The sequence below is a fragment of the Bison bison genome, unplaced genomic scaffold (genome assembly GCF_000754665.1).
Source record: "Bison bison bison isolate TAMUID 2011002044 unplaced genomic scaffold, Bison_UMD1.0 scf7180017864452, whole genome shotgun sequence".
Classification (NCBI taxonomy): Eukaryota; Metazoa; Chordata; class Mammalia; order Artiodactyla; family Bovidae; genus Bison; species Bison bison.
The window spans coordinates 3488382-3505825 of record NW_011495014.1 but is presented as its reverse complement, the minus strand read 5'-3'; the positions used below and the strand labels follow the sequence as shown (position 1 = coordinate 3505825).

General features: G+C 37.9%; 1 protein-coding gene across 1 annotated transcript in view; it reads left to right on the top strand.

Moving 5' to 3' along the window:
- The window catches only part of CSRNP3 (cysteine-serine-rich nuclear protein 3), a 105199-nt gene that overhangs the window by 70049 nt on the left and 17706 nt on the right, over positions 1 to 17444 (top strand). Inside the window, exon 3 of the mRNA XM_010858947.1 lies at positions 4652 to 4911. Coding sequence (XP_010857249.1) covers positions 4652 to 4911 — 260 coding nt within the window. The remainder of the gene's footprint in view (positions 1 to 4651; positions 4912 to 17444) is intronic.

Below are 17444 nucleotides of genomic sequence, written 5' to 3'. Positions count from 1 at the left end.
CAATTGCGTCAAGCTGGAGAAAATGTGAAAATATGATCACAGGAGATTTGTAGAAGTCCCTTGGAAAGATTGAGGACATATATTTTTTTAAATCTTAATAACTTTAACCATTGGAAGTTGATTTAATATCTAAGCTGTTATTGTTAATTCCTATGCAAAATATTTTCTTATGACAGTGGGGTTTTAGGTTTCATGACTTCATAACTGATATGATCTTGATTTGTTCTTCAAAAGGCGAGAAACAACATACTTTCAGAGCCCCTGATTAACTTGGCCTGTATAATTTAAGAAAACAAGTTTTTATTACCCGGGATTTACCAAGATAAACTAATTTCAACAGTCTCACTTTGCTTCTACTAAATTCCCACCCCACCCCACCCCGCAAAGAAGAAAAGTAAACTCAATATTGACTTACAAATCATCTGGTATTTTCCTTTTGAACATACTGCATAGGAGAAAGAAGTATACTATTAACTTCATCAGACCCAAACGGTAGAATTAATATTTTCCACGGTTTTCCCCTTGTTTAACATCAGACTGGACCAAAAACTCTCAACCTCCATGTGGCAACTTCAGAGCCAAAATACATAGTTCTGTTTACTGCTCTCTGCCTTTCCACCTATATCTGGACTTTGCTGATAGTTGTTGACACTAAAAGAGCCAAATGTGCATTAAGAGTAACTGAATCACTCCTCAAGCACTGGCCCCAGAATGATTGCGCTAGAGTGGAATCAATAATCGAGAATCTTGTCTTCAGATTTACAGACTCAGATGCACAATGGTCTCTGTGCATACAGAGAGAGCAATCTCAGATGCAATGACACACGCATTCACAAATGTCTGAAGTATAAACCTGAAAGCAAATTTGATTATTTTCAGCAAGAAATAGAATTGACAAGTCAATCAGATAGTCTTGTTGACTTTTGAAGTTATATTCCAATGTGAATGAACAGGTTGGTTTATGCGTGTCGAAATGGAGCAAGGTTGGTTGCATTTTCTTAGAGCCTGATGTGAGGCCGCTTTGATATCTTGATATACTCATCTTCTCTGTAGGATCAGAATATTCAGAATGTGTGTCTCCTCAGAGCACTGGCTCCCCTGGATGGCCCTGAAAACACACTGTACAACTCTTAGCTTTGGCTTCCATTTTTTAAACGTGTATTCTATTGAAGTATCGCTGATTTACAATGCTGTGTTTATTTCTGCTATACAACAAAGTGATTCAGTTATACATAAAAATATATATATATTCTTTTTCATATTATTTTGCATTATGGTTTATCACAGGATATTGAATATAGCTCCCTCTGCTATATAGTAGGATTTTTGTTGTTTATTCATTCTACATATAATAGTTTGCATCTGATAATCCCAAATGGCTTCCATTTTTAATCCACTCTGAGCATGAACTCTTTATATAAATGTATGGTATAACTTATTTTATTTTATCTACTTACTTTCTCACCCTGGCATCATGAATTAGTTTCTCAACTCTCTTCTTCATTCATTTTTAAAAGCATTTTAAAGATGGGTAGCTTCTGCAGATAGCTAATGCTGGTTACTCTGTGCTGTTTATTCCTTTAATTTACAAGGATCAATATTATCTCCATAATATGTGATGATTTTACAGCAATACCAGTACACCCTGATGTGCTAGCCATAATGGTGGTCCCAAGAGCTGTGTCCTGGTTGGAACAAATAATACTGCTGCACTTAGACACCTCTGCTGCAGGATGGTAACTGAGTGAGATAAAAGAAGAGGAGCTGGAAGGCAGCAAAAAATTAGCATTGCATATGAAAACAGACTAGTTATTTTTCAAAGCAGTAATGAACGCCACTGTCTCCTTCATTTTTTTTTTCTTGCTCTTGACTTCACAGTAGTAAAATGAACCCTGAACTCTGTAGAGACACAACATTGAGTTCAATTATCCTGTAAAGGGCACAGATTACTAGGTAGGTGTAGCATCGAGGTTTCAGATTCCCTATGGCAAATGTGCTGAGTGGATTTCATCTGTTTTTCTCAGGTTTGAAAAACACAGACTCTTTTTTGATAACTTCATTCTGTGATTGTTAGTCAAATTGGTTCTGGAGGCAAGAGACAGCCCACAAGGGCCTGTTCTAGGGCTCCAGATCAATCATCAGAAGAGAGAGACATGAGTACCTCCTAAGTTTAGGAAAGCCACATTTAAAATATTCCTCATAAGGCTAATCTTACATCTCAAAGCCTTCCTTTAAAATGTATTCTGTAGGCTTTTTGATCATATTTCTACAGTGCTACTTATAATATGCAAGTGCTGAAACAAGTATAAGCACGTTTGAATTATAAGCTGTAGTGGATAGGAAAAAGCATAAGTCCATGTGCACTGTGACAGTGTTAGAAATGCCAGGAGCCCAGATGAAGGGCTCCTACTCTCTGCCACTGTTGTCTTTTTCCAAGCCTTGGAAAATCATCTCTTAACAGTTTTCTGGGGAAAACATAATATGGCTTTTTGTGAAAGGATGGTACAGTAGATTCATCCAAAAGGTGGAATTCTTTTATAATCCAAAAAAGTAGGTACAAAATTTCAATAAAAATTTCTAAAGGAAATTCATGTAGAGTACTATGAATTATCTAAAAAACAAGTAAGAAAATTATCAGATGTGTTTATAATAATTATTTTAAATGAGTACATTAAAATATTTTTATTTGTAAATTATGGCCTGGAAAGATAGTATTTTCAGGGCATCATTTGCATCTTTATGATATGAAGAGCAAAATAAGTTCAAGGTTATCACCCAAAAAGCAGAGGCTCTAGCCTGCTGTAAGGTGGTGATGGATGAGGTTGTCAGATCAGGTAGCAAATTACTGGGCACATGGTTGAATTTTGCCTTTTATGGTGAAATCTTTTACATTGTGACAAATTCTTCTTTGTTTTGAGATGATTTAAACCTACAGTTATGAAGCAGATCAGAGCTTTTAAATCTAAGTTGAAAATTGTCACTACTTCCAGGAGTACAAGTATGTTGCCGTGAACATGTACATAGATAACTAGAAAAAAAAAAATGGAAAAACTACATACATGCTGGAAGCGTTTGCTCCCTGGCAATCTCTTCTGGAGAAGTAAAGCACTAATGAGGAGGAAAAGTTGAGATAGCTAAATTCTTGCCCAGATGTCTTATTTCTTTTACTCTGTTTGAGTCTATTTATTCTGAGTTTCTCATCACTGGAAATGAAAGCTCCATGTGGGCAGGGATCACAGATGTCTTTTCCACCAATATATCCAATCATTTAGAAAGTGCCTGGGAAAACTACTGGTTTATATTTATTGAATATATAAATCCTCAAAATGATATGTATCACAGCAACATCTCTATTTGGCTTGAAGGTTTTATAAGGAGAAAATGAGACAACTGAACTTGGAAGTTCATTCTATTCCCTTAGAAGCATATTTTTATATAAATCCAGTGCTCCTGTAGTTACTTTTCTTTCATTGTTTATACAGTCTTACAAATAAAAATCATCTTTGGAGTCTGGAGCAGTTGACATCTCCCAGAAGCAGTGTGGCACCAAATCTTAGCCTTGTTCATCTTGCTTAGCTTGATCCCAGCTTTCTACTGTGGCCTGATGGCTAAAAGACTGGGCTCTAGAATAATGAATCACATTTTCACTGCTAGTTATATGACCTTGGCCATGTCATTTAACCTTTTGTGGATTGTTTTCCTCAAAATGTAGGCTTGGATTATTCCAACTCAAGCAGTCATAAGAATAAAATGAGATAACTCATGCATAGTCCTTTGCATAGTTCTTTGAACAGTCCGTAAATGTTAGCTGATAGAAAACATCTGAGGGGTTCATTGTTTCTTTTTGTTTCATTGAAAGAAATCATTCAAATTCTATAAGACTGGGTTACCTCACAACAAAATAAACAGACCGGCACATCTTCCAACTTCAAAAGGTCAATGTGTAACTCTGTTCCTCTCAACTACAGAGTTCATTTCAACCTTCCATGGTGCTCTGCACATCTTGATGTCTCTGTAACTAATAGTAAAGGTTCTGATATATTTCATGACATTTTCTATATTCTCAATGTATACTTGGATTAAAGTTCCACTGTCCATAATATTACTTATTGGTGTTTTCATCAGATGAAAACTTGGTTACATTTAGATTGTAAAAATGCCTAAATAGTGCCATTGAGCCTTTTTCTATAAATGTTTATTGCATTTTGGAATTTTCTAAAATTTAAAAATAGACATTTATTTCACACCAAGTGCCTTCCATATCAAATGAGAGCCAAAGAGTTTGTAGTATGTGTCTTTTCTGATTATAGTAAAATACAACTCATGTGAAAATCATAAAAGCAAAACTTAAAAGGTGAAGAGAAATGAGAAATTAAATTCTGCCACTGATTCACAGACTACTGGCAACTTGCCCAAACGTTTTCTTGGACTACCATTATAGAGGTCTTAAAAGTCTACTCCACCACAGCTAGGAGAAAATCTAAGCAAGGAATGCGGAGTCTGTGCCAATTCTGAGTGACAAATTTTTAGTGTCTCCCAGCCAGAAAGGGTTGACCGTAAATTTAAGATCATCAAGTGGCATTTTCTAATTCGTCACCTCATCCGAAAACTGCTGTGGGGCTGTTCTCTGAGTTGTTTCTTTCCCTTTCAGCTTCCTCCATCCTCAAAAGAGAGAAGCGGCTGAGGACCAAGAATGTGCATTTCAGTTGCGTCACTGTGTACTACTTCACCAGGAGGCAGGGCTTCACGAGTGTGCCCAGCCAGGGCGGCAGCACCCTGGGCATGTCCAGCCGCCACAACAGCGTGCGCCAGTACACCCTGGGCGAATTTGCCAGAGAGCAGGAGAGGCTCCACCGTGAGATGCTGAGAGAACACCTCAGGGAGGAAAAACTGAACTCTCTAAAGCTAAAGGTAAAAAAACCTTAGAAGTGCACTTTTATTTATTTATTTATTTTTTACCAAACCCCCAATCCTTACCTCAATCTGGTTGCATTAACCCATTTTCATATTTAGATCCGCAGATTAAAATGGGTATTTTTCCGAGCAGACTCTCTGCTGAGGCTTTTTTAAAGGAAAAAGAGTATAGTCTCATCACTGAAAACAGGGCAGAAAACTTCCCTGACATCGTTTATTTATTCACTCTATAAATATTTATTTAGGTCATAAACCCTGTGCTTCAGCTGGGGCTAACTGCTATGAAAAATAGATGTGATCCCTTTTCTCCTGGAACTTACATATTAACAGAAAAGAAAAATATTAATCATGTAGACAAAATCACAGCTTCATAAAGTACCATAAAGGGAAGTTGCTAAGTGCTAGGAAAGTATGTACCCGAGAATTGATGGGGGCCAGATATCAAGGAGTTTCCTTAAGAAAGTGACAATTGAACTGAAATCTGAACAGGTAACTAGCCAGAAAGGGTTGGTGAGAGTGGTTCAGGCAGCAGAGAACACTGAGTTACCTTGTGTCAGGAGGAAGCACCGGGAGCACACAGAGGCTAGTGAGCCTGGAGCAGAGATGGAAGGAGTAGAGCATCATGAAGGGGGTAGGGTTGGGCTTTGTCAGTCTGATTAAGACATTGTTTTTCTCCTCATCCTAATGCTATCGGAAGTCATATAGGAGTTTTAGGCATGGGGTCGGTTGGCAGAATAATGTGATCTGGTTCATGCTCTGATTTGAGAATGGTTTAGGGGTAGGGGTAGCCGTGTCGGGGGAGCTTATGGAGTCAGACCAGTTAAGAGACTATTACAATAGTCCAGGAGAGAGATGATGGTAGGTTAGATTACACTGATGGTAGGGGAGATGAAGAGAGATGGACAGAGGGAGTAATTTAGGAAATAAAATCAACAGTCCTTGATGATGGGTTGGATTTGGAAGGAAAGTGGGGAACTATCAAGAATGACTCCTAAATTTCTGGCTTGCAAAACTGAATGGGTTGTGGGTGATAGTACCTTTCTCAATGACAAGAATATGACAAGGAATCCAGGTGATTCTGAGAGGCTTTTGAGTTATTGAAGTGGTGTCAGGGAAGGATCCAGGTAGAGATAACTATCATTGTGCCATCTTAGAGATTAAGTGGAGAGAAACACAGCTCAGAAAACCTTTTCCTCGATCAGAGACACTCTTTATATTTGTATTGATCCATCAGCTTATCAGCTCATAGTAAATGGCCTCCCGTTATTATCTAAGGACAAAGGAAGAAAGACAAAGATTTTTCTTACATAATCCAGGATGCTTAACATAAAGGATCACTGGCTAAGTAGCAGAAACACCATAAGCACACCTGTGTTACCTGTACCTTTAGTTGCCAGTATGAAGTCAGATAGCAGAGGTGTGATGTGTGTTTCAAAACCCGTTTTTAGGTATTTTGCACCTCGTGTATGTGCTTTGTTCCCAACTGCGCAAGAAGACAGTTGCTTAAACGAAGCTAGTTACAACCTAGCCTAGAGCAAGTCTCATAACTCCTTTGGAGGTATTTTTGACACAGTTCATTGAAAGGCCCTTAAGATTTTTTTTGGTAACAAGTCACTATTGTTGCTGTTCTTCATGATAGCTTTGAATGTAGCCTAATTTAATAATAATTCTCAGATTTGCTTCTGAAATACACTCTCTGCTTTTCTAACTCACTACAAACCAATGTTAACCCTTACTCAAAAGATGAAGTCATTCTCCAAGCTCAAAATATTGGTGGAACAATAGTGATGGCTGCCATTCATTAAATGATTTTTTACTTGCCAGGCATTTTATAAACATTATTTAATTTAATCCTGACAAAAACCCACTGGAATAGGTAAATTATGAGACCATGTGTACAACTGAAGATAAAGAAGCACAAAGATGTTAACTGGCTCACTCAATAGAAAACTATTATCTTGTTACTTACTATTCTAAAATTAATTGATTACCCCCCATAGGTGTTGGGAAAGACAATCTCTGTACCTATTGGGAGTCATCCCTGTCTGGGGTTTGGTACTGTGTGTAGTGGTTTTTAACAGGTGGGGAACTGTAATTCTATCTGAGAACCAGAAGATTTATTGTGGTGACCTTTGTAGCACACACACACAATGACTATTGGGGGAGCTACATGCCTTCAGGAACATTCCTCCTTACCAGGCAGTGATGTATTCTGATACTATAATTCGTATTCAGTTACTTCTACCCTTTTATTTTTAGCAAGCTGAAGAAGAAGCAAAAACAGGCTTCTGTTATTGATTTACTTTTGTCATTCTGCTTACTGTTACAAGTTGAAGAGGCAGTCTTCTGAGTGGGTGTCATGCCTTGGTTTGTCTGAAAACATGCAACTTTCCATTTTGGTGAAGATACAAACAAAAGGCATTTGGATATCATCACTCCTTTCAAATGAATGCCAAGCGAAAAAGATAATGAATGGGATTCTAAGGTGATCTGATCTAAGCCTATTGAAAGTATTCAGAAACTGGGAAACACATTTCACAGAAAACTAATAAAAGATCAAAGCAATGTGGACTCATTGACTAAAAAATCTGAGGGGTATTAATGGAGGAAAATGTATATTAACTTTAATGAGTTTTTAAATATCATTGACTATGTTTGTCTAAGGTTTAGCTATCCAAAATCTAAAATTAGCTATCCAAAAACATTACGGATCCAACAATTTCAATCAGATACTTGAGATTTCACTTTCAATATGACGTTTTCTTTGAAATATACCTCTGGGATAAGCAACAGAATGTGACTAAATTGATTCCATTTTTTGGCTAAAGCAGCTAGAGAGGGTCAGTAGCAGAGAGAGGGACTGAAAGAAGAAAGGGAGGATTATTAAGGACAAACTTTGCCACTTTGGTTTTTCCTGGAGATGGTCCTCTGTGGGTGACAGTGAACTGCCCATTAAGGGAGGAGATAGAAGGAACATCTGACCAAAAACAAAACAAAAACCACTTTGCAAAGCTTTCAGTGTCAAACTTCTTCCAAAGCCTTCACTATGGCAACTAGATAAAACACACCAAGAAACTCAGTGGACTTGGTACTGGGTCATTTCCTTCGTACTTACCTCAGAAACAAAAGCTCCAGGACATAAAGGAGATGTTTTTCTTTCCACTCTACCTGTGTGTCTTTCCAAGGTGTCTCAGGTTGTAAACAGTGAATCAGTTTATACAATGACATCTCCTCCAATGCGGCCTTTTTTTAAAATTCATTTTTATTGGCGTATAGTTGCTTTACAATGTTGTGTTAATTTCAACTGTGCAGCAAAGTGAACCAGCTATGTGTATACACATGTCTCCTCTTTTTTGGATTTCATTCCCATTTAGGTCACCACAGAGCACTGTGAGTAGAGTTCCCTGAGCTATACTACAGGTTGTCATTAGTTATATATTTTGTACTTAGTATCAATAGTGTATATATGTCAATCCCAATCTCCCAGTTCATCCCATCCCCACTTCCTCTCTTGGTTTCCATACATTTGTTCTCTAAGTCTGTGTCTCTATTTCTACTTGCAAATAAGATCATCTATACCATTTTTCTAGATTCCACATATATGCGATAATATACAGTATTTGTTTTTCTCTTTCTGACTTACTTTACTCTGTATGATGGTCTTGCGTTGTGTGCTTAGTCGCTCAGTCATGTCAGACTATTTGCAACCCCATGGACTGTAGCCTGCCAGGCTCCTCTGTCCATGGGGATTCTCTAGGCAAGAATACTGGAGTGGTGGCCATGCCCTCTTCCAGGGGATCTTCCCAACTGATTGAACCCAGGTATCCCACATTGCAAGCAGATTCTTTACCATCTGAGCCACCAGGGAAGCCTAAGAATACTGGAGTGGGTAGCCTATCCCTTCTCCAGGGGAACTTCCCGACCCAGGAATCAAACCAGGATCTCTTGCATTGCAGGTGGGTTCTTTACCAGCTGAACTACCAGGGAAGCCCATATGATAGTCTTAAGATTAGTAAAAAGAACACAGACATGTGTTTTTGTGTTTCTTTATAATAAAATACTTCAGAAACAAAATAAGGATAGAAATTTAGTTTTTCATTATAAAATGTCTTAGTGATTCTTCTCAATCTAATTATGAGTTTGATATATTGAGAAGTAATATGTATAGTTACATTTATAGAACGAATCCAATTTTATTTGGGGGGGGTGGTGTTCAACTGTGCCTTTATTGGTGGTGGTGGTGTTTGTTCCAAACATTGTCTAGAAACAATTAATAGAGAAAGCTTATTGAATAAAGTACATGTTTCTAGAAGAAATAACTAGCTTTAGATTTCTAAATTACAGAGTACAGCTCTTTTTCCCTGTCAAGCCCATTCAGACATGTCATGCTCTTCACAGTAATCATTGCAGTCATCTTAATACTACACATTTTTCTAAATTAAGTACTTAGATTTCATCATCTGCACCACACTGTTGAACAATTACATTAGCCTTTATTCCCATTTCACGTGTATCTGTAAAATCCATTAGGCGGCTGCTTCTATGTTTCAAAGGAACCTTGGCATTGAATTCGCCTGGATTATATTTTTCTGGATTCTGTTACCATGGTATAGGAAATGTAACTTAGTTTTCACAACTTTCACTGGATTCTTTTTCTCAATGTTTTCCCAACCCTGATCATTCTTCCTCTCCTTTCTAAGGTCAAAGCTGTTTCTACATTGTGGGGTTACCATGTGTTCCTTGAGGAATGCTTGGTTGTTTGCTCTCTTTCGTCATAAAAAAAGAGTTGCCAGATGGTAACTCTTCCTTTAATGAGCAAACTTTAAAATGTCTCTGTCTAAATTTCCTTCACCCAGTCTTAGATTTATGACTGTGCTTTATTCAGTTAGTAATTACCTGTATAGTATTATAATTCTCCACCTGCATGCCCAGTCTTCCAGCCCTGCCCTCTTGTTTCCTCTTAACAGTCTTATAATTTAACTAACCTTCAAGTAAAATTCCTAAATGCTCTAGGAGATAGAAGCCATTAGAGGTTTGTGAGAGATGGCTGACGCCAAGTATCTCTAACCTATAGTTTCCAAATTTAGGGATAGGTTTTTAACTATTTCCTCATACGACAGTTCTTACTAGATGGATCAGAGTGACTCCTTCATCCCGGGATCCGTGCCTGCGGAATGAGGAGAGGGGGCTGCGTTAGGCATTACTGACAAGAGTGTGCCGGTCTTGGTATTTTTAAACTCCACTTAGTATTTTTAAACTCCGTACAGAATTTCTTTGTCAGCCTCTGTAGAGATTACTCAAAAGCTTATATAGGACCAGTACTTCAGAATGCATTGCTCCAACACCAAATGGAAAACATGGACTTCCCAAATACTTGTCATGTCATATGTGCAGCATATTTTGAGAGGATCAGAGAAAATACAGCTAACCAAAGTGGTGCATCCTGAGAGGCTGGGCTTCAGCCCTGAGCAAATGCAATACATTTAAGAATAGGTTCCTTCAAAACTGCTGGCATTTTTATTTAAGTGGAAAAATTAAACATATGTAATCAATCTCTACAGTTTTCCTATGCAATAAACAGTGATCTTCTAGTTCAGGAGACATCCATTCAGCTGATTCTTCTCATTAATATGTGGGGTTCACACAGTGGTGTTCTGGAGTCAGCTTATAAAAATTCATCACTAAAGTGGATTGGACTCATCTCTTCCCCCATTGTATCTTGAAATCACCAATGATGGGAATAGTCATATTGTGGGATTTGACAAGCACAAAACAAACACAAGATTAGACAAACACAGCAAACTTGACAACAAATTAGAAACACCCCTCCCTTTTTTTTCAGAGACATAGTTATTAAATATTTACCAGGACACTCTTGGATTCATTTCACTTATTAGCCTCTGCTAAAAGAGACAATGCCTGTCTAAACCAGAAGGAAGAATAAAGGAATGTATGGAAAATTTATGTCTATTTGTTGATATTATCATCTTTTCTGGTGACTTTTGGGGTAATATGTAAACCAAGGACTCATTGTAAATTCAGGTTGTTGAAATTCTTATTAGCTGACAAAACAGCCGAACATAATGAATCTGGTTCCAAATTGCCACCTACAATTAACAACTAATGAACCAAAGACTTACACTGTAAGATTTGACTGAACATCAAAGTGATATGAATGTTTTAGTTTGGTTTGCCAGAGACATTAGCACCCAGGCTATTTATTCAACACATAACGTGTAACCAGGAATTCCTTTCATCAAATATATATCCTATGTGTATTTGGGTATACAAATGCAGATATGTATATCCAGCCTCTTATTACACATCTCTGGCAACCCAACACATTGCTTTTTTAAAAACATGTATTGAAGTATAGTGAAAGTGAAAGTGAAGTCGCTCAGTCGTGCCTGACTCTTTGTGATTCCCATGGACTGTAGCCCACCAGGTTCCTCTGTCCATGGGATTTCCCAGGCAAGAATACTGGAGTGGGTTGCCATTTCCTTCTACAGGGGATTTTCCCGACCCCAGGATCAAACCCGGGTCTCCCGCATTGCAGGCAGACGCTTTACCGAAGTACAGTTGGTTACAAAAGATGAAAGAAAGGGAGGGATAAATTAGGAGGTTGGGATTAACATATATATATATAGATTAATATATATATATATGTATACAGATCAGATCAGATCAGTCGCTTAGTCATGTCCTATAATATAAACACACACTGCTTTTTAAGAAAGCCCATTCCATTTTGTAGTGATAATTGTTAGAAAGCTCTTCATATTGATCAACCTGCTATCATCTAATATTACCTTCTGACCCTAATTCTGGCCTCCAGAGACACAGAATAAATCTTGTTCCTGTTCTCCAAACTCCAAGTGTTTGAAAGCAGTCTTGCTGCTGCTGCTAAGTCACTTCAGTCGTGTCCGACTCTGTGCGACCCCATAGATGGCAGCCCACCAGGCTCCCCCGTCCCTGGGATTCTCCAGGCAAGAACACTGGAGTGGGTTGCCATTGCCTTCTCCAATGCAGTAAAGTGAAAAGTGAAAGTGAAGTCTCTCAGTCGTGTCCGACTCTTAGCGACCCCATGGACTGCCGCCTACCAGGCTCCTCCATCCATGGGATGTTCCAGGCAGGAGTACTGGAGTGGGGTGCCATTGCCTTCGCCGGAAAGCAGTCTTGATGGACATGCAAATATTTGACAATAGGTTATATGGGCTCCATGTGTCTCTGTTCTATAGATTTAAACATCCTTAGTTCTTTTCTCTAATGCTTCTGTTTTCCAGACACCTTATAGCCTTGGTTACTTCTTCTGAATATAGTGCTGTTTATTAATGTCCACCTCAAAATATGGAACCTGGCGGTGGGGTGGGAGTGAGGCTCATGAGAGAGGCGATACGTGTATACATAAAGCTGATTCATGTTTTGTACAGCAGAAACAAACACATTATAAAGCAATTATACTCCTTAAAAACTATGGAACTTGATCTGGACATTGCATTCAAGATGGGATTGTTGCAGTACATAAGGATATGTTACATTACCTGCTAACTGAGCTGTAGATACTCTATCCACAGGTATATGCTAAAGGTACAGGAGCTTTTTGGATCTTAATCAGTTTGTTTGTTCATATTATGCTGGTGGTAAGTAAATCAACAACAACAAAAAGACAAGGAAGCAAACATGCATATCAGGCCTGGTAAATCAGGTCTGCATCATCATGCAAATTAAAACTTTTTAACATCTCCTGGGTAAGACTCTTTTTTAGTACTATATATGGTGTACACAGAGCAGTGAATAAAATTTGGGGTTTTTTTATTTGAATGAACTTGATCTTGTCATCTGACAAATGTGCTAACCTGCCTTTTAGTCCATCCAAGATATATTTAAAAACTACATTTAACAAGACAGGGCCAAGTTCATGATACCCTGTCAGAGGGTCCTTGTCACCACCCCAGGTGACCTTCATGGAGATTCCTTTCCTGGGCTAGTCTCTACTGCCAATAGGATCTCTAAGCAGCACACGCCTTATTGGTGGTGCAAAGAGGCTGAGTATCTCTGTTCTTTGAAATATTTTCAACATTTCAACTAACTGAAATCCATGCATTCAACCATATCCTTATTAATCAGCTGGTATTCCATCCTTCCATGTACAGAACGTAAGAAACTTTGTCAGAGAATCTCAAGACTAGATCACTGGTTTTCCAGTTATGTTCCATGGGGTCAGGGCTGTTGATACCTTTCTCACTTTTGTTTGTTTAATAGGTTAAGATTCTGCATGGACTTTAATTTGACACATGGACATTCTCTCCCTAGTGAGCCCAGGCAATAGTCTTATAGTTACTGTTCCCTGTTCCCACCTGTATAGAGACCATCTTTTTAAATCATCTTTTTTTTGGAATTTTATCTAGAATTTGCACTTTTAAAAATAATAATTCACTTGCATTTTGATTACCTTTTAATTCCTTTCCCCATGACTCTTTGCAGATACTAGGCAGAGCAGTCGTAACTTTCAAATTTTTCATTGATTTAAAACATGAATAGCCCAGGCCTAAGGATTCTTACATAAAACTGCTGAGCACTCTTTCACTATCTCCCACCTTCTTTTTTTACATGAAATTCTTCCTAATGTATCTGTTCTTCCATTTCTTGTTTAAAGGTTTTTCTTCTTGATACAGACTGTGGAATCAGAATAGGAAGTAAATGATTCTGCTTTGTGTCTTTGTATCTGCCTCCCATTTTATTTGTCATTTCCTCCTCTCCACTGCTTCTATAACTTGCTCATATATTTTGTTGCACTTAACACACTCTATCATATTTATTACAGGGTCATCTCCCCAGCAGACTAGTAGCTGGTGGTCCTTATTCTCAACATATTCCTATTATAATGAGGGAGATATACATAAAACCAATCACCAAAACTAATATATTACTACAAAATTAGGCAGCATACTATGCTGATTAAATGCCCCCGGGGTAAGCAATGATGGCTCAGACGGTAAAGAATCAGCCTGCAATGCGGGAGACCTGGGTTTGATCCCTGGGTTGGGAAGATCCCCTAGAGAAGGGAATGGCAGCTCCAGTATTCTTGCCTGGAGAATCCCCATGGACAGAGGAGCCTGGTGGGCAACAGTCCATGGGGTCCCAGGAGTCAGACATAACTGAGTGACTAAGCATATAGTACAGGGTAAATGAGTTACAAGTCAGCTGAGAAAATCAAAAGTAAACATGAGTTCAACAGTGGTAGCTATCACTTGGACTAGCTTCTTTTGCTGGCATGTCTATTAGAAAGAACACCTCCACAAGCTCACAAAATAGATTACTCAAAGGAAATGCTAACTGGTGAGAATGTCATATCTTCAGCTGGCTTCCTGTATTCTTTTTTGAGCTCTTGTTCTCTGTGTATGAATCATATATTTTTTTTAAATTTCTGAATGAGCTAATTATAAGGAAGCTTTTCTGTTCTCTTACCTCCTGCCCCACAGCACTAAGATCAGCTATTGGAGTGTAACTGTAACCATATCCTTCTGTTTTCTTCTATACAGGTTTTCTACTAATATTATTCTAAGAATTTTCACTCCAGACTGGTCTTGTGAGCCTGGCTCAAGCTTTGGAGTCAAACCAAACCTGAGTTTGATTCTCAGTGCAATCACCAATTATCTAAGTAGCTAGACTTTGGCAAATTATCTTCATGCTCAAATTTTCTCAACTGTTAAAATACTTCCTAAGATTGTTTCCGAATCAGGTGAGATAATTTATATAAAGTAGAGAATTCAGCACCTGGTTTTCAAGCTATGATGGCTTGGGTCATTCTCCACATCATCCTCATTATTGTAGGCAGCAATCAGTGTATGTGGAACTGAATTATTTTTTCACATTTCTATTGCCACTATCATTGATACATGTGTTAATGACTTTGTAATAACCAGGAGTTTTTATTATTAAGAACACATTAAACCACTGAAAGGAAGTGTTTTTATTTTTGTGGGATTTTGCTTTGTTTTTAGCATTATGGTCGATCCACGTTTTCAGTAGTTTCCCTCGCTATAATTATTTTACATTAAGTTAGTTTCTTCAAGCCTTCGATTCATCAAAAAGTTCATCTTGTTGGAATTTACAGTGGAATATATTCACTACATGGTACAGAAAAAAAAAAAAAAAAAGATTGGCTACTGAGTTGACAATCTCCCACTCACCAATCCACCACCCCACTCACTCCCCCATCCCATCTGGTCCTTGATTCAGGATAGTCTAAGAATCACTCTGCTGATTCTGGAAGTAATGTGTAACATGTCCCATCCCTCAAACATATTTAGATGGGCAAAACTTTTACTCTATTGGGCTTTGGAAACAGTTTACTCATACTTATAAGTACATATCAGATAGATTTGCAAAAGTAAGGAGTTTCAATTCTGTTTAAGAAAAGCTATAATCCTTTAAATTGTAGAGTGAGTCTGGACAAGTTTACACAGTGGCTCAAGAACTAAGCCCTATCTTAAGTAGCATCATTAGAACAAAGCAAATACACACACACACAAACACACAGCATTCCTCAAGATATTTCCAATACAGGATAAGCACACATTCACATAAATGAGATAAATATAAGGATCATTAAATCAAATTATGAGTTAAGACATTACTTATCACCTGAAGATGGCGAAGGCAGAGGAAGGGGGATGCTACTTTCTGAAAACGTTCTGTTTAGTTACTTTTTGTTTTTTGCTTATGGGCCAAGACAGGAAGGGATGCCACACAAGTTCATCCAGTCTGGATATTTTGTAGGCCAGTGAAAGCTCTGTCCCATCTCAGGCCTGTAAAGCTATTGTTGCTCAGCAGGGACTTTCTGCCTCCACCTGTTCAGCTAACTGCTACTCCGTCTTCAGATTCAAGCTTAGATGTGACGTCTACCCTCCTCACTCCACCGCTTGCCCCACCACCAGATGCAGCTTCTGCTGGTTTCGTCACTAAGTTGTATCACTCTTGTGACCCCAGGGACTGTAGCCCACAAGGATCCTCTGTCCATGGGATTTCCCAGGCAAGAATACTGAAGAGGGTTGCCATTTCCTTCTCCAGGGAATCTTCCCAACCCAGGGATCAAACCCCAGTCTCCTGTATTGCAGGTGGATTCTTTACTATCTGAGCCACCAGTTGCCCCTTCTACATAGTCTCAACGCCCTGTGTCCAAGTTCAGTTAGGAAATCGTTATCGGTTCAGTTCAGTTCAGTCTCTCAATTGTGTCTGACTCTTTGTGACCCCATGGACTGCAGCACGCCAGGCCTCCCTGTCCATCACCAACTCTTGGAGTTTACTCAAACTCATGTCCATTGAGTCGGTGATGCCATCCAGCCATCTCATCCTGTGTTGTCCCCTTCTCCTCCCACCTTCAAAAATTACTAGATTCCTCTTCTCTTTAATCCATTGATTTCAAGACCCATATCTTGTGCACCAACACACCTAGAGCCTAATGCAAAATAAGCACAAAAGATTACTGGATATATATTAAATATATAAAAAGAATTATAGTGGGGTTTCTTTTTATAAGGGAAGCTTAATATGGCGTTATTTTTAGCCAGTGATTTGGTAAGCCTACAGTATGAGTGTTTTCATATAATTACTAAAATAACATAAATCATTTTCAATAATTCAGAATTCAAAAGCTTTATGAATTTAACAGCCCATTATAATAGGACTCTGGATTTTATGATGAGAAAAAACCATGTTGGAATTCAGACATTTTATTAGGTACCTTAATGCTCAGTAATTAGTAGTATATGATTATTACATTTCCTACAAGGAATCTATAGTTGTATGTATTAAGTGTGTATATATGTTCATATGAACATGCAAGATATAGGCAATAGAAATTAAGTAATCCAAAAGAAGATTCCGTTATTAAGTATCTTCCTTTTGAAATCTGGATTTATAAAGTCATAGTGCAGTAACTTTAAATGTAGATAGTGCCGACATCCTTAGCACCTCACTCTAGTATGTTTAATTAAAATTTGTATAAATGTAAATTAGTGTAAGAGGATAAAGTAATATCTAATCAAGTTATTTTTCAAAAGATAACAATACCTTTTTGGTCCACACCTAAACTGTGTTCATTTTGTACATATTCTGTGTTTAATTCTAATTGCACCTTTGTGATGTGTATTTATATACAGTGTGCATAATATGGTTGTGAAATTTGGATTACAATTGTAGATTATGTATGATGGCATTGCTTGAGAATGTTTTGTTTGTAAAAATTTGAAGGTGCAATCAAATGCTACTAGTTTTTCTGATTTTCAAGAAGCTATCTAAAGTATTAAGCCTTTTCCTTCCTGTGTAGTACTTACTAAACAACTTTTTGTATTTAGGCATTTGCATCAAATTGCTGAACAAGATTAATATCCACATTAGTTCAACAATTTTAAAAGACTATTTGGGGAGGGTTGGGTATATAATTTTTTAGCTCTATTTACATCCCAAAGTAGAAAGATAAAATTTATATTTACTAGAGCTATTCAAAGAATACACTTTTCTATATT